We start from the raw sequence: 18864 nt of genomic DNA, 5'->3' as shown, positions 1-18864 counted from the left end.
GATGCTACCTTCTTCGATGAGGAGTACTGATGCCACGGTGACAGTTGTAACTTGGTCGTTAGACAGTGATTTTACACCTTCGTCCACAATGACGTTTTTGTCAGTGACTTGAAAAGAGAATGTGAGGATACAGCTACAATCTGTTCAAAAAAATTAATGTACCTCAAATTCTTTGAAAAGAAAGGAGGAAGTACTGCCTGTTCACTGTAGCTATAGACACTGAATAGTGTGGGTCTAAAGTACACAATAAGGATAGCCGAGCAGAGCTAGGATGATTCCCAGTTCCCGGATACCAAGAGGGAGAAAACCTGGCAGATGGAGCCTCCGAGGAGGCTTGGAACCCAGAGTCCCTCCACTTACATGGCTGAACTTCGGGGCCCCTAATGAACTGAAAGAGCCAACTGTGGTGCATGGATGTTTTTCCATGTATTTGGAATGTAATTTGCTGTAATTAAATACTGTTAACCCTGTTAAATACTGTTGACCCTGTCTTCAGGCAGGTCACTCCCCCTCCCAGCACAGCTCCACCAGTGGGACAGTGTGTGTCCCTGCTGCTCTCACCACCGCTGCCGCAGGTTCAAGGCTCCTCTGCCTCGGTAGGCAGGTAAAGCTGAATTCTTATCTTTTTGCTTACCTGTGTCACTGTATTGTTTCTGCTCGCTTTTTTCCCCTGTGCCCCCTGTTTTTGCCTTCTGTAACCCCTTGCCTCACCTGTTTTCTAGCCGCTGTGTCACCTGCTCGCCCATTCCCTGCCCGACTTCCGCCTCCCAGCTGCTCCTCCCTCCCCCACCTCCCTTTATATGGCACTGCGTCGCTGGTGCGCCTAAGGCAAGTCCGTCTGCGCCTGGACCGTGCTCTACGTCAGACCCCCTGGCCCCCGCAAACACCAAGACGCCCGTCACCACTACAATGCAAGCACCCTCCACGCACTAAACACCGGACGATCACACACCTGCTTCCTGACCGCCCGAAGCGCACCCAAGGAGCCTTCTCCTGCCGGAGCTCCAGCTTTACCAGCCTCCATGCTGGCAAAGCACCCACCGTGACAGGATGCAACCACCTCAGATGCATTCTACTGAACACCAACTCCACACGCAAACACGCTGTCGAACTCTGGGACCTGCTCAACACATCCTCCCCGGATGTCGCCTTCCTGACAGAGACCTGAATGAACGTCTCGTCGGCATCAGACATTGCCATAGCCATCCCGGACTGCTAGAAGATCACCCGCAGGGACCAGACCAACGGAGGAGGAGGGGGAATCCCCATCATTCACAAGAAAACCTTCAAGATCTCAACCAGCACCGATGAACACCTGCACAAACAGATCCACACTGATCCCAACACCACCCTCGGAGGAACTCTTGTGTACAGACCCCCCCCCCCCGGACCCTGGCCTCAGTTTAGCGACTCCATCGCCGACTTCATCAGCACGCACGCCCTGGCCTCCACAAACTACATCCTTCTCGGAGACGTAAACTTCCACCTCGAGATCAACGACAACACCAACTCCACCACCCTAATTGACAACCTCGCCAACCTCTGACTCAGACACCTCGTCACAACACCCACCCACTCCACCGGCCACACTCTCAACCCCAAGCCCCCACGTCACCTTCAGCCACACCACCGAACTCCACTGGACCGACCATCGCTGCATCCACTTCACCTTCCGGAGTCCCACCGCGCACTAACACATTCAACAGATCCCCCTGCAGCTGGAGCAAAATCACTGGAGACCAGTTAAACACCACTTTCGCCCGAATCCCTCCTGCTAACCCCACCGACGCCGACACCGCCACCCGCAACCTCAGACGTTGGATCGACAACTGCACCAAAACTCTCTCCCTGATCAAGAAATCCTCCAACAGAGACACCAACAAGATATTCAGCTGGTACACCGCAGACCTCCAGGCCACCAAGCAAACCTGCCGTACACTAGAGAAGAAATGGCACAGCGAACAGACACCATACAGCTACATAGCCCACAAGGACGCCATCCACAGACACCATATCCTCATCAGGTCCGCCAAAAGAGCCTCCTTCAAGGACCGACTCGAAAACAACGCGCACAACAACAAAGAGCTCTTTAACATCGTGAAAGAGCTCTCCAACACCAGCTCCAACACCAACAACATCCCAAGACCTGTGCGACTCCCTTGCCACTTTCTTCCATCGCAAGATCGCAGACATCCATGACAGCTTCAACAACCTACAACCACCGACACCTCAGACCCCGCGGCCACCACCCACATCGATCCCCTGCTCACCTGGGCCAACATAAACGGCGACAACACCATCAAAATCATGAACACCATCCACTCCAGCTCTCCGTCTGACCCATGCCCACACCACATCTTCAACAAAGCCAGCGCCACCATCGCACCCCATCTCCGCAAGACCATCAACATCTTCTTTGAGACCGCAACCTCCCCTGAGAGCTGGAAGCACACCAAGATCAACGCCCTACTGAAGAAACCCAAGGCAGGTCCAAAGGATCTCAAGAACTTCCGGCCCATCTTGTTGCTCCCATTCCCGGCGAAGGTAATCGAGAAGACAGTCAACAGCTGACCCGCTACCTCGAGAACAACATCCTGAACCCATCCCAGCCCGGTTCTGCAGCAAACACAGTACAGAAACTGCCTTAATCCCCGCCACTGATGACAACAGGGCCCTGCTGGACAATAGTGAATTTGCGGCCCTCATCCTCCTGGACCTATCAGCTGCCTTCGACACTGTCTGCCACCACACCCTACGCACACTCCCCCACAATGCAGGGATCCGAGACAAGGCTCTGGAATGGACCACCTCCTTCCCTCCGGCAGAACCCAGAGCTTCCGCCTCCCTATTTTCCGATCCGAAGCTTCCAAGATCACCTGCGGCGTACCCCAAGGATGATCCCACAGCCAGACATTGTTCAACGTCTACATGGCACTGCTCACCCGACTGCACGACCGTAACATCATCTCCTACGCCGACACCCAGCTGATAATCTCCCTCAGCAAGGACCCCCTCACCACCAAAACCAACCTCCATGAAGGAATGAAAGCCGTTGCAGAGTGGATGAAGAACAGTTGTCTGAAACTGAACTCGGACAAGACAGAGGTCCTCATCCTCGGCTCCACCCCCTCAGGCTGGGACGACTCCTGGTGGCCGACCGCACTGGGAGCAGCACAGACTCCCACCGACCACGCACGCAACTTGGGGTTCATCCTCTACTCTACACTCTCCATGACCAAGCAAGTCAACGCCGTCTCGTCGTCCTGCTTCATCACCCATTGCATTTTCCTCAAGATCTACAGGTGGATCCCCACAGAAACAAGAAGAACAGTCAACCAGGCCCTCGTCAGCAGCAGACTGGACTACGGCAACGCCCTTTACGCAGTAACGACAGCCAAACTCCAGGAAAGACTCCAAAGCATACAGAACGCCTCCGTAAGCCTCATCCTCGACATCCCCCGCCACAGCCACATCACTGCCAACCTGAGACCTGCACTGGCTCTCTGTCAACAAGAGGATCACCTTCAAGCTCCTCACCCATGCACAGAAGGCGCTCCACCACACTGGACCAGCATACCTCAACAGACGACTCACCTTCTACACCCCGAACCGACAGCTCCGCTCTGCCGACCTTGCCCTCGCCAATGTCCCCCGCATCTGAAGAGCAATCACCGGTGGTAGATCATTCTCCCACCTCGCCGCCATGATCTGGAACACCCTCCCCATCCTCCTATGGCAGACCCAGGACCTACTAACCTTCAGTAGACTTCTCAAAACCTGGCTATTCGAGCAGTAGCAGCACCCCTCCCCCCTCAGCGCCTTGAGACCCTCACAGGTGAGTAGTGCTCTCTAGAAATGTTATGATTGATTGATTGATTGCTTGTTACAATAACTGACTACCATGGGTTCCTAGCCTTAACCAGGGGAATAATTCAAGCATGTGAATCTATGAAAGATCCAATCCTGGAGTACCAGAAAACCACACGAGTGCAAAAACCACAGTAGAGTGCAATCGTTGGGCACTGAATTTCTAAGCAGTGGCTGAGTTGGGTGTAGCATGCAGCAAGAACTTTTACAATAGTTTACGAACTCGCCTGCTAGAACCTCAAACATATGCACAATGTATAGTTATGAGGAGTCACTGCACTGTGCTAAAATACTGCAGGCGGCAATTAAACAAAGCAAGGACAAATACAGCAGACGTTTACTGGAACATATGGATAAGCTTAAATTCAAGCTCTCTGACCATTCGTACTTAGAGCACACAGCATGAATTCTCAACATTAGGCGAGAATTCTCAACATTAGGCGAGCCTTGTTCTCAAGGTCATGTTACTAAGTAGGTGCTGTTTTAGTCCATCCTTCGGGGACCCAGTTTACCTTAAAAGCATTATAAACACATCAGTCTCATTCATTAAAGCAATATAAGGTAACCCAGAGGTTTGCTTTTATATTTATTTCTTGTATAAAATATGTTGTTTGCAAAATGGTTTTGCAAGGGTCATTTACATAAAAAGTAAAATATACACCTAAAACCAAAGAGAAGCAATATCAGAAATTCTTGTCTTTTGCAGAATGCATGATAAGATGCATTTTCTGCACAACTGAGACATTCAAACTGACCTCCATGTTGCATAAAAGGAAATGTGACGGTAACAAATGTCCATTGGTTATCATCATCTCTCCTGGACAGAGTATAAAAAGGAAACTGGCAAACTGGCCAGAGTAACACTTACAAATACCATCAGTAGGATCAGACTGACATGTGCATGATCAATGTATAAATTGTACATAAAAAAAAGATCAAATCACCAATATGTACTATTTCCCTTCACCCACAGCAACCATTTTTGTTGCCAGCACCCATATATTTCAATGTAAGCAACGCCACACATTTAAATATAAACACCAATTATATGATTAAATAACATAGACAAGGTGCTATATACATAGAGCAAATTCTTTAAAAATAAGTATTCTTTGGTGTGAAAACCATGTACTTTTCAAAACTATGGACATGAACAGAAACCCACGATATTGTGAGATAAAGGCAGCGTTCACTCTTTTGGAACAGGTGAGGCTACTATGATCCGACGGCCAGGTCACACCACTCAATAACGACAAACCTAAGGGAAGAACATTACCAGATGCTTTGGCACCTCCACAGAGAAAGGAGACATCCAGGAAAAAGAGATAACATTTGTCAGAATTTAACAATAATCCAAAGTTCAACAATGCACCTCCCCAAAAAGGCCAATAACAAAAACGAGGAGTGGCGAATGACAAGAACATGCACAGCAACAACTGACATCAATAAAAAACATTGTGATGAAGAAGATATTATGCACTGCCAGAGGAAGCCATGCAGTACATCTGTATATATTTTCAGCACTGAACCAGATAAGGTGAGCTCCTGGGTACACAATGCGGAGAAGCCTGGAGAAAACACTTCTTTTGTCACCTGAACTCAATAAGATGCCGTTATCAATATAAGAGATTTGTAGTAACTGGAAACAATTGCCAATGAATGCTAAAAGGTACTTTGGAACACTTGACGCTGCTGTAGGACAATGCCCATTAAGACCTCAGACTCTGTACTTCCATGCTCGTCCTCACCAATCAATGGAAGAGCATGATACAGCTGCCTCTCTCATTCATAGGTTTCCAGAGGATCCTCTGCTTTGTGAATAGTCGCACAGGTACAGAGACCTTAGAATTCCCCATGCGCTCTCTTGACTTCTAATTCCTGCTGAGCAACCTATGCTTAGACATTTTGACATTTATTTGCAACTTTGTTCAACTTGGTAAGCGTTGCCTGACCATAGCATCAGATATTGCATGCAGGTTTGTCTTCGCAAGCAGTTTGCCATCCAACAGAGCTGGAAAGGCAGAAATGTCTGGATTCATTGCCCAGTGACAGCATTGATGAGCGAGATATCTGCAGTCTCTGCCTGATTAATTTTAACCACACCTGGCATGGTACCGCATAAAAAGAAAGCATGTTGGTACAATAACTTTACAGTGACATTAAAAAATAATGAACGGAGTATGTGCAAAACAATGCCAGAGCGATGTACACAGCAGTGGTGCTGGAAGGAGAATCCTCTAGATTGCAAAGGAGTTTCATTCTCAACTAGAAGCCATGAGAAGTCAATGAGAGTGTTAACTCAGAATCATACAAAGAAATTGGCACTAAACATGAACAGGCCCCTCTCACATATGTGGAGGTGTGTGGGAAGCCACACAAACATGCATTCCAAATTAACACATACGTGCATGCATTAGCATAATCCCAAGTCATTTTCGCCCACCTTGTAGCATGCCCACGGTGGGTTGGGGGTAGTGACCAGTGAGAGGTTGTACCCCATGTGTCCAGTGCAATAACCGAAGATCAAGCAAACACTTTTAATAGATCTCCTAATTTTGTTTAAAAAAGACTGATTCTTGCTATAACCTGCAAGTATACAGCAAGCATCTTAGCAAACGTAGCATGCTCACAAAACCCTTTCAGTTTGGGAATACTAAATTTAAATGTCAAAGAGAGAAGAGCCCAGTGCCTAAATCAGGCCCAGTCTTAGGTTTCAATCAAAAAGGGGCTGCATAGAAAGGGCCTCACTCGGAAAGAGGAGGAGGGAGGCTGCAAGTTAATCTAAACCGGATACTCACCAAGGAGAACAGCTACAAGTAAAGTTTTCTTCACTTCACTACTTCATTTCATAGAGAGAGTACCAAGCAGTCTGCATCAAACGTGAGAAGGACATACAAGAATGCAGCAGGACGGAATGAGAAAAATCATGCTCAACGTATTAATTGCTTTGTAGAAAAATGACATTGAGGAAAGTACAAGGGCAAGTCAAGTTGTGAGTAGGCAATATTCACCAGGGAGAGAGCTGTAAAGAGTCAATTCATCCAGTCAAAGTGAAAGATATTAAAAGAGACTGTAAAAACAAAGGACCTACATACCACTCCAAGACAAAACGTGAAAGAATAATCCATTGCTAGTGGTAAATGAAAACGTAATATTGTTGAGAAATCACACAAATAAAATCAATAAAACAAAATGTTTGAAAATGAAGAAAAGCGAAAAGAGTACCCTTGTTCGCACTTAAGCATCATTGTAATGCAGAGGCTTTCCTTTGAGGAAGGAAAAACTAAAGTACAGGAGTGGATTAATTTGTAGAATTTTAAATGTTATAGGAACATATACCCAATGGTGCACTGGACTGAAAGGTTTTCACAAAGGGATGTTAGATCCTCTCCTTGAAGATGGGGTGTATTCCATGCAGACGTCGAAGAGCAAGCTGTAGAACAGATCAAATCAAGAGGCAAAATGAACAATCTCAGGGCCTCACAGCACATCTGTAGAGACAAAGGCACAGACAGATAGTCCGTCTTTTCAGCCCGAATCCCTTCCACCACACAAGGATGCTACAAAAAGTTTGGCAAAGAGAATAAAGCAGCAACAAAGGAACTAGGTACCTAGAATGGAAGAACGGTACTATAGCACGCAGGCTTAATTTCGTGACACAGGTGTACAGTTCAAGATACCAACTAGCGGTAGGAAGCGCAGCACCTATCTTAAGACTCGCTTAGAATTCTACCATGGCATAGCGACCCAGTTGAAACCCTTGTGTAGAGTGTAGACCGCTCTAGAATCTTCATGCTCAGTCTCCTGACAATAATAATCATCTTCAGTCCCAGCTGGCTTTTGATTCTTCTATGTTTTTAGCCCTTTTGAAAAATAGTCTACGTTGTCCCTTTGAGACCTGTAAAACAGGGTCCCCCTCACCACCAAGTGTAGGATGCACCATCAAGAGCAGCACGGTGGAGAGGATGGATTACCTTGTCATTATGCCTCCTGGAAACAGGGCCCTTATACCACCCACTCCACCAAGCATGCCAGGTTTCTTCTCATTGTTCGGATTTAACGCCCCCTCCATTAAGGGTCCCAGCTTTGGAGTACGGTCAACATGTGCATAAAGTGACAGTGTTATATTTTCTTGCATTAGACCCTAGCAGGGCTGTTCATATAGTGATCCTCGAGCATACATTAGCTGCACTTCACAGCCACAAGAGAAAAGTACTTGCTCCAAATGGGTCAATGTTGGCAACAAGGTAGTCCGGGGGAAGGAGGGAGGGAGGTAGATCAGATGCATCACAAGGGAACTAACAAAGAGCCCAAAAGGACCAAAGCCAGAGGCAGAGCTGAGCAGGAGGACAGTGCTTCACTTGTTGCTAGCTCAAGTATTAGCATTGGAGAAGAGTTGGAATGTGCTGTAGAAGAAAGGAATGTAAACTTTGTGAATGTTAAAACAGTAAGTATTATTACAGTTTGCAAATTGTGCAAATCTCGTGTTTTGTAACTTGCCTTAGTGCTCAGTCAGCTCATATACTTTGATTGCTTCTAGTGACTTTAGTGACCAGTCAGAAATGGGTTACATGAGGGGTTATCATGGTGACGGCTAGAAGGTGGGAAGAGATTAGAGTGAACAAAGTTCAGAAACTGATCAGTGGAAACAAATGTGTACTTAAATGGAATTCACATGCCTGAAAGAAGAATCACCATGAGAACTGGACGTTTAAGTACTAAACCATGTTGAAACAAATAAAAACTGTGCTTGAGGTTGGAAGGATTATAGTACTGGCCTGCTGAGTAATCCAGGACCCCCATCGTTGGCATCGCGGGCAGAAGCCCATGGGGAAACATACCTGTTTGACATTAGCAGGTAATACCAGGAGTGCCCATTACACCTTTTAACGGACAACATGCCCAGGAAGGGCAGGGGTTAGCTTTAAAGACACAATCCTTATTGGACAAACATAAAATACAAACTTAGGTTTGTGTAGTAACTCCTAGAATGAAGGACAAAAGGTTTCCGTACTTTGCCTCTAAAAGCGAAGTCACAATGCTATCTTTGTGTCTAGACATTTGTACAACAATCACACGTATAACATAACAGGTCTTTCATGAAACAGCTTGGCTGCGAAAAAGCTTTTTCAAACATGTTATGACAGTTCCACACAAAATAAGAATACATTTAAGAGGTATAAAAAATTGTTGGCACGGTCTCCAGCATTCTTCTTATGCAGGACATTGGTCAACTATCAGGCCTAAAGGCCAAAAGCTGTTATTAACATGTGTCCACCTGTACAAGGCAGGGTACTGCCCACTTCAGCTGCCATCCACAACAAACTGGAGACATAAAGTGTTCTGTGCGCACACAGTCAGTCATGCATAGAGCCCAACCCAGGTACTCCCAGCACTCTTGCAAAGAGCCCGCAAAAGTCTGGGGTTTTGAGTCAAAAAGGTGCCAGGCACCTGAGGAGACACGAGGAGATCCAGTGCTGTAAGGCACATGCCCTAAAAGTATTAGGAAAATGAAGTCTGTACCCCCACAGAGTGCCACAAACGGTGACAGGCAACTAAAGTGTGATTTGGCAAAAACATGATTGAGGCCAGATATGTGCAGAAGTTGACAGGCCAGGAAAAGAGGATTCTGGTCCCCCAAGCCCAAACATGTGCAGGAGATGATGAACCTGGAATGCAGGATTTTGAGGGATCTCGAGCTTGGAGGCTCAAGAAGTTATGCACAAAAGAGATGGTACTTAATCACTTCCCAAGGAGTTCAATAGTAAGACAGCAGTACACATCAACTAGACGGAATGATCTCTTGGGGCCATCAGGCAAAGACCTGGACAGTACCGTGATAGCCAAACCTGGCACTGCTGGTCAGCACACAGGTCGCTCACACCAGGAATCCTTTTCAGTAAAGTGCAGATGGCCACGTCTGCTCCGACCTCCGACAGTACAGTTTACTCCGGGCTGAGAGATGAAACATTTAGACAGATGTCTCGGACTGCAACCGAAGAACAAACTTATGAGACTTGGGATCAACAAACTCCTCGGAAAGTTTTAGAAAGGGGATTTTCTTTATGTTAACAACAAGGCTGAAATCCAAGCACTTGAGCACGAAAACCAATCCGTCGTGGACAGTGTTGGTGACTGCTTCATCACTGATGAGAGTCCACTGCCGGGCAAACCAGCGCTCCTTGTCATACTGTAAGGTTGGGCCAGGGTTGATATAACGCTCCAGGAAGGCCTGCAGAGAAGAGGAGAAGAATCAAACCATTATATTTATAAAAAGCAGAACACCTACAAACAAATGGAACTATGTAAGCACCCCCATTAGTAACAAACAAGTTACCTACCTTCAGCAATGCCCTATCTGCTAGAGACTCTACCTAACTGCAGATTTCTTACCTTTCTATAATCCCCAGATCTCTGTCTGGATCTGAACGCTTTTCGTGCATTATCCCTAATTGCTGGAAGTGATGTACGCAGTACCTATATAGGAGCCACCTCGGCATGCTGATATCAGTTGCTTTGCAGACTTTTCATGCCAGGAACGTTGGGGCCATGATGAACACTAAGGCCTTCAAGAGGATGTTCCCTATACCGTAGTCAGCTCTCAGAGCAGGCTAGGGTGGATGGGTAAGGAATCTGCGGTCAGACAGAGTCTCTACCAGATAATTTGTTACAAACGTTAAGTAACTTGTTCATCTGATATAAACTTCTACCCGCAGATTCCTTGCCTTAGGATAGATACCCAAGCAATGCCTCCCCGTAGGTGGGAATGCAAGACCAATTAGATCAGAAATTCCTGCAGGACCGAATGGACGAAGTGTTTGGTGAATGTATACAGTGACGCCCAAGTTACTGCCTGACAGATGGCCAGGACTAGGATGCTGCGTGTAATGCAGTGATTGCAGCCTGGTCTCTGGTGGAATGAGCCCGCAACCCCTCAAGGGGGTTCCTTTTTGGCCAATGCATAGCAGATCTTAATGCATTGTACAATCCACTGCAAGGCCTTCCATTGTTTTGCTCCCACATAGCCCACAAAGAGTTGATAGGCAGCCCAAAATTCTTTGGTGTGGATGGTGAAGTCTCTCCTCCTCTTTGGAGGGATGAGGAGGAGCAAATAATGTAGGTAGGGTGATGTTCTGGCCTACATGGAAAGGTGTCAAAACCTTGGGAAAGAAGGAGGCACAAGTTCAGAAAAAGGAGGCACAACGGAGTGTGCAGAGTGAGCTTGCAGTTAGCTGACACTCATGGCCGATGTTATGAGCACTAAAAAAGGCAGTTTTTCGGTCTCGCCTAGGCAGCACGCATGCGCTGATCTAAGAAATGACCTTTAGCAATCGGTCTGCTCCTTTTCAAGCACACTTGTGGGAGCGAGCAGAGACGCGCATGGGCAAATGTTTGCAATTAACATGGCCACGCCGCTGCTCGCTCCTGCAAGGTAGATGCTGCCACAAGCACGAGTGTGCTTGAAAAGGAGTAGTCCGCTTGTTCTAATGAGCTTTGACGCATGCGCTTGTTTACATTCAGCGGCGCGACCAGGGGCAATCTATTTTTCACGGTTATCTTTAATTGCATTTAGTTTACATTAACCAACGTGCATCAAGAGAAGGGATGCCACTGCCATTGTAGACTGCATGATGGTTTTGAAAATTAGGGGCGGTGTTTAATGATAATATCCTATTTTTGAAAAGCCTTTTGGTATCTCACAATGTCTTAAACCTAAACTGGCAACATAGCAATTTTCCAACAATGTTTCCTAAAAACCAAAGCAACCAACATTCGGTTAATTCTAAAAGTTTGCATTTAGGAAAAAATGTTATGCAACTTAGGGGGAAATCTGCAGATCCTGGCCATCTAGGTTTAACTAATGGAACTCTTATCCAGCTCGAGACAGGTACCTAGAACACCGTCTTTTCTTCCTGCTTTGAGACCTGACAAGGTTTAACAACGCCTTCTGCACAAGCAACCCCCGTCCCATCGGTTCACTGCAGGGACATTTTGTTTAGCCATTAGGGGAAAGCGGAGGTCTCTCTTCAGTGTTTATCATACCCAGCCTTCCGTACACAAAACTTTGCAGTGGCTTGTCTTGCCATTGCTCATACGTACAGTTTAGAACATCTTTCCTGGTGCGCCAGTCACCTAAACTAGGCAGATTTACTTGTATGAGGAAATCGCCCAGGTAAAGACAAGTTTTGTGAACACTGTCCTTAAATCGGCTTTCATATGTGTTAATGCCTTACGATCTGTGAACATACAAGGCACACCCTTCAACATGTTACTTGTTTTTTTTGTTTTTTTCTGCCAAGTACTCCTCCCGCCCACCCCTCTCCCCGACTTTGCCTTCTTTCCGTCAGTCAGTCCTCTCTTTCTTACTTCATGCTCCCTCTCTGCTTCCCTTACTCCCTCGTCTCCTATCAGTTCCTGTATTCCTTCTTCTCTCCCTCTAATCCCCTTGTTCCCTCTCCTTCCAATTGTAAATAAAATAAGCATTGAAAATGCAATAATTCTCCCCATTGATTAAGTTAAAGCCATTTGCTTTGCTAATGGTATTATATAGCAAAGCAAATGGCTTTAACTGAATGAAAGGCGAGACCTATTGCATTTTTAACGCTTGTTATAGTCAAAAGCCTAAAAGGACAATTATACAGAGGTGCACATATGAGAAAGGTGAGGACCAGGTTGAGGTCCAACTGAGGCTTGAAGAAGGGCTGAGGTGGAAACACATGCTGCAAGACTTTAACCCCTTCGCTGCGGGGGGGGGATGTGGGCGCCCGGCGGCGCCGTGCTGGTGACAAGCTCAGCTCGTCATGGCCGCACCCGTTTTTGGAACAGGGAAATTAGCCCCGCGTGCGAACGTTCCAACGGCTGTGACGAGCTGAGCTCGTTAGCAGCACCCATGAGGTTAAGGAACCTAGTCACAACAGGTGATTTAAAAAGGGAAGGGGAGGCGCAAATCTACTGACCGCTTGTTGACCGCTTGCTGCACGCGGCCAGGCTTGGCTCTGCTGGGTGCTTTATCGGCCGGGCTTGGCTCTGCTGGGTGCTTTATCGGCCGGGCTTGGCTCCGCCATCCAGTTCCCTGACGTGGTGTTCCTGGCCGGGCTTGGCTCCGCCGGGGGGCGCCAGTGACTTCAACCCCCACGCATTCAGGAAGCGCCGGGAGGCGCATAAAGGAGTCGACGTCTCCTCGTCGCGCGGGCGCGCCCGGGAGAAGCCCGGGACAAGGGCGGGACAGTCCACGACAGGAAGAGGCAGGGCAGGGCCAAATTCTCTGGCCGATTTGTACATTTTTCCTTCGGACTGCTTTAAAACCCAGTAAAGACGGTAAAGTGACCTAACGTATATAGGTGTAGCGCTGCTGTCCTCGAGGGGTCGAAACAGGCACGCAATACGAGGAAACCGCCAGGGCACTACAACTCCCAGAAGGACCTGGGCGCGGGCTAACCGGAAGTGGTTGTGGGACCAGAGATATAAGCAATCCTCCTGCGTAGCTCAGTGCTTATCAATCTTGCCATCGTTTCAGGAGAGAGAGAGCTGGTGCGCGGACGCTTGCCTTCCCGCTAGGAGGACGCCGAACAGAGTTGTGCGCGGACGCTTGCCTTCCCGCTAGGAGGACGCCGCTTCTTTTCCTTCTCGAACACTTAGAGGTAGGAACTTGTAAAGCACGGCCGTGCTATAGAAATTGATTCTTTTTGTTTTCCTTTAGTCCTGAGGCGAAGTGACATTTCCGTTGTTGTCAAACTTCGTTTACTACCTTCAGTGACAATAACTAGTAGGTTCTATCGAAGCCACCCCTGTAATCCTTTAAGGGTGCCTAGAGGTAAAGGAACGCTTGAGTCTTAGGATTACCGTACCGTTACTACATCACCCAGAATCCTTTTGGGCATATTCCCAGATATCTTTTGTAAGTACGGAGTTTTCCTAAAAATCTTTGGCAGTCTACGAACTGTAGGCAGGGAACTAATGGTCTGTTCATTTGTGTTTTCCCAGTATTGTTGTGACTTGAAGACCTCCTTCCCTTGTGACCAGACCAAGAGGGGTACTTCTCAACAACATCCTCCTTCGTTGTTCTCTCCCTTTTTCCTGGAGTGCCTTCTGTCCCTTGCAGGTGTATAGATCACCTGGACCTCCTCCAGCACGGTCGCTCCACCATTGCTCCCTGATCCCAGCTCCTGCTGACGATTTGGCCGAGACTACAGAGCTGTAACTGCATTAATTTAATTAATTCCGCCTTGCATTGTGCTTATTTATTTTCACTCCGCCTCGCGCTGCATTTATTTCATTAATTCCGCATTGTGTCTGTTTGTTTTCATTCCGCCTCGCGCTGCATTGATTTCATTAATTCCGCCTCGCATTGTGTCTGTTTATTTGCACTCCGCCTCGCGCTGCATTTATTTCATTAATTCCGCATTGTATCTGTTTGTTTTCATTCCGCCTCGCGCTGCATTGATTTCATTAATTCCACCTCGCATTGTGTCTGTTTATTTTTCACTCCGCCTCGCGCTGCCTTTAATTCATTAATTCCGCCTCGCATTGTGTTTGTTTGTTGATTTCAGCCTCGCGCTGTGTTGGTTTATTAAGTTTATCCTTTAGCCCCCGGTGCCCTGTGACCCTCCATCTTGTTGTGTGTCCCCTGGCCCGCCCCTCCTCCCTGCTACCGCCTCCCAGCTGCTGCCCCTCCCACGCTCCGCCCCCTCCACCATCCATTTATGGCCAATGTCCCCACGCGCAGCGTCCACGCGCTACGGACACGCCGAAGGTGCGCCAAAGGTAAGCCCGTCTACGCCCGTCCGCGCCTGGCCCCCTGCCCCTCGCGCTCCCCAGCCCTCCCGCGTTACCTACGATGCCGCCACCCTCCTAGCCCTTAACCCTGGTCGCGCCCCCAACTGCGTCCATGCCGCTCCTGGACGCACCCATGGACCGTTCTCCTGCCTCTCCTGCAAATTTAGCGGCACCGACAACATCCCCGCTACGACCACACCACAGATTCCAGACCCCAACCACCTACAATGCATCCTTCTCAACACCCGTTCGGTCCACAGGCACGCCATTGACCTCTGGAACCTCCTAGACACCATCTCTCCTGACGTCGCCTTCCTAACGGAAACATGGATGAACGCTTCCTCCGCCCCCGACATCGCCATCGCTATCCCTGATGACTATAAGATCACACGCAAGGACCGCACCGACCATACAGGAGGAGGAATCGCTATCATCCATAAGAAATCTATCCGCATCTCTACCAGCTCTGACACCAACCTCGCCAACTCCGAACACCTTCACTTCCAGATCCACATCGACCCCAAGACCACACTCAGAGGCACCCTCCTCTACAGACCACCAGGACCCCGCGCAAAATTCAGTGAAGACATCACGGACTTCATCACCCCACACGCTCTCCCCTCCAAAGACTACATCCTTCTGGGAGACCTCAACTTCCACCTTGAAAAGATCAACGACCGCAACACCGCCACCCTCTTGGACAACCTCGCCAACCTCGGACTTAAACAACTGGTCACCTCCCCCACCCACATCGCAGGTCACACACTCGACCCCATCTTCACCTCCAGCAACCATGTCTCCTTCAGCCACACTACGAATCTCATCTGGACCGACCACAGCTGCTTTCACTTCACCTCCAACAAGCCGAAACCCATCATCCACCTCCAACCAACTCTACAAAGAAACTGGAACAAAATCTCCACGGATCAGATCTCCACATCGCTCCTTCGAACCTCCCCAGCCCTCTCTTCCAACGCCAACGAAGCCGCCTCCAACCTCACCCTTTGGTTATCCAACACCGCCGACACCTTAGCACCACTGAAAAAACGTCAACACAAACTTGGCAACAAGAAGGCCTCATGGTTCAACGATGATCTCAAGAAGTCCAAGAAACTGTGCCGCTCCCTTGAAAAGGCCTGGAAAAAAGACCCATCCACCAGCACCAAGGACGCCTTCAAAAGCGCCACCCGCACCCACCACCAACTGATCCGAAAAGCCAAGAAAACAGCATTCAAGGATCGACTTGACAACAACGCCCACAACAGCAAGGAACTATTCAACATCGTCAAGGAATTTTCCAACCCCGCGGCCAACTCCAACGACATCACCCCATCTCAAACCCTCTGCGACTCCCTAGCCTCTTTTTTCCACAACAAGATTGCTGACATCCACAACAGCTTTGACAACCAACCCGGAAGCCAACCCACCCTACCATCAGCTGACCATCTTCCCCCCGTTAACACCCTTAACGCCTGGAACCCAATCTCCACTGAGGACACCATCCGCCTGATGAATTCCATCCACTCCGGATCCCCCACAGACCCATGCCCTCACCACATCTTCAACAAAGCAGACTCCGTCATAGCCCCGCACCTCCGAGACGTCATCAACTGCTCCTTCAACTCCGCTACCTTCCCAGAAGACTGGAAACACGCTGAACTCACCGCCCTTCTGAAAAAACCAACAGCAGACCCCACCGAACTCAAAAACTACCGCCCCATCTCGCTTCTTCCATTCCCGGCCAAAGTCATCGAGAAAGCTGTCAACAACCAACTCGCCGCCTTCCTCGAAGCCAACAAATCACTCGACCCCTCACAATCTAGCTTCCGAGCCAAACACAGCACTGAGACCGCCCTCATCGCAGCAACAGACGACATTCGAACTCTACTGGACAATGGAGACACAGTCGCCCTCATCCTCCTCGACCTCTCTGCAGCCTTCGACACTGTCTGCCACAGCACCCTTTTACAACGCCTCAGAAACATCGGTATCCAAGGAAAAGCACTGGAATGGATCACCTCGTTCCTCACCGGAAGAACCCAGAGAGTCCGCCTCCCACCATTCAAGTCCGAGGCCTCTGAAATCATTTGTGGCGTACCTCAAGGATCCTCACTCAGTCCCACCCTCTTCAACGTATACATGAGCCCCCTAGCGACCATCGCCCGCCAACACATCCTGAACATCATCTCCTACGCGGACGACACTCAACTGATCCTCTCTCTCACCAAGGACCCCAGCACCGCCAAAACTAACCTACACGAAGGAATGAAAGAAGTCGCCGAATGGATGAAACAAAGCCGTCTGAAACTGAATTCAGACAAAACAGAAGTCCTCATCATAGGTACATCCCCCTCTGCATGGGACGACTCCTGGTGGCCGGAAGCCCTCGGAAAAGCACCCATCCCGACAGACCACGCACGGAACCTTGGCGTCATCCTGGACTCCTCACTCTCCATGAACAGACAAGTCAACGCCGTATCCTCTTCCTGCTTTAACATTCTTCGCATGCTCAGAAAAACATTTCGCTGGATCCCCTCTGAAACAAGAAAAACAGTCACCCACGCTCTAGTCACGAGCCGACTGGACTACGGAAACACCCTATACGCAGGCACCACCGCTAAACTCCAGAAGAAACTACAACGAATCCAAAACGCCTCAGCCAGGCTCATACTAGACATCCCACGCAACGAACACATTTCTGGTCACCTTAAAGACCTCCACTGGCTACCCGTCAATAAGAGGATCACTTTCCGACTGCTTACCCACGCACACAAATCACTCTACGACATCGGACCAGATTGCCTCAACTCGCGACTGTCATTCTACACCCCCTCCCGCCAACTTCGCTCCTCCAGTCAAGCCTTCGCCACTGTACCTCGCATCAACAAGACCACCATGGGAGGCAGATCCTTTTCATACCTGGCTGCCAAAACATGGAACTCACTCCCCGCTTACCTTCGCCTCACCCAGAATCACCTAGCGTTCAGAAAGCAGCTTAAAACGTGGATATTTGACAAATAATCCCCCTCCCCTTCCTAAGCGCCTTAAAACCCTCTGGGTATGTAGTGCGCTATACAAATTTTATGACTTGACTTGACTGACTAGTGCAGGGAGATTGGGCATTTTTTGGGAACTGGGTGACTATTCTTCGCGCTGTGGTCCCCGCCGGCCAGTACCTGAAGGTTAGTGGCTTAGGGTTTCTCTTCTTGGGATATCTGAGGGTTACTAACCGCTACAGATTGATAAGCCCAAGTAGACAAGCCGAGCCTGGACCATGGAGCCAAATGTTATGTTAGCCTCGCTGGTAGAAAGCCTTAATGCGCTTCAACACGAGGTACACGCATCACGTACCGAAAACCAAGAGATGAAGAAAGAAATTAATACTATGAGGAGAGAGGTAGCGGGCATGGTGCGTAAAGGGCAGGGATCAGGATCTTACATAAGAGAAGCAACCCTGCCTCCCCCTGGACATCCAGTAACGCAATCCCCTCCCCAGGGAGCATCAGGGGGTGGGTTCTTCGTCCCCAATGCCATACCTCAGTCCTCCACCGACCACACTCCTACGGTGCATGTCATACAGAACACGGGTATCCCTCTTGCCCCACCTGAACGCTTTCATGGGGACCCAAAGAAATTCGAGACATTCCTAAATCAATGCCGGCTCCACTTTTTGTGTAAGCCTGCGGTGTTTCAGGACGATGCCTCCAAAACATCCTTTATGATGTCCTATATGAGTGGGAACGCGGCGAGTTGGACAATACCGTTAATGGAGAAGAATGATCCGGTGTTACATCATTTCCTTGATTTCTGTTCTGCCCTCCGGAGGTTGTTCGACCGCAAAACTCATATGCTGTCCCTGGACAAAGAACTTATTACATTACGCCAGGGGTCGCAGGACCTATTGACCTATATCACCGCTTTCAACAGACTGGTGGTTGAGACGGACTGGCCACAGGAGAAGCGCACCTCGTTGTTTTATCAGGGGCTTCGAAGTGAGTTAAAGGACGTCTTGTCTCAAGTAGTCCAAATGCCTGCCAACTGTGAGGACTTGATAGATCTTACGGTACAACTCGACCATCGCCTGCTGGAAAGACGGGGAGACCGGAATCGAAGCGACATGAAAGGATGGTATCCCAAACCCAAACCATCGGCAGAGGAAGGCTCTAAGAATCCAGAGGGGGTTGAGCCGATGCAGATTGGGGGGATCCGAGGCCCGCTGAC

General features: G+C 48.8%; 1 protein-coding gene across 1 annotated transcript in view; it reads right to left on the bottom strand.

The window, feature by feature from the left end:
• Positions 1-4440: 4440 nt before the first annotated feature.
• Positions 4441-18864, bottom strand: part of VANGL1 (VANGL planar cell polarity protein 1) — a 204990-nt gene continuing 190566 nt past the window's right edge. The window contains exon 8 of the mRNA XM_086935856.1: positions 4441-10099. Coding sequence (XP_086791982.1) covers positions 9839-10099 — 261 coding nt within the window. The 3' untranslated portion in view covers positions 4441-9838. The remainder of the gene's footprint in view (positions 10100-18864) is intronic.

This window comes from Lissotriton vulgaris, chromosome 8, assembly GCF_964263255.1.
Source record: "Lissotriton vulgaris chromosome 8, aLisVul1.2, whole genome shotgun sequence".
Taxonomy (NCBI): Eukaryota; Metazoa; Chordata; class Amphibia; order Caudata; family Salamandridae; genus Lissotriton; species Lissotriton vulgaris.
The sequence above is the reverse complement of the archived record's forward strand: the minus strand, read 5'-3'. Positions and strand labels throughout refer to the sequence as shown.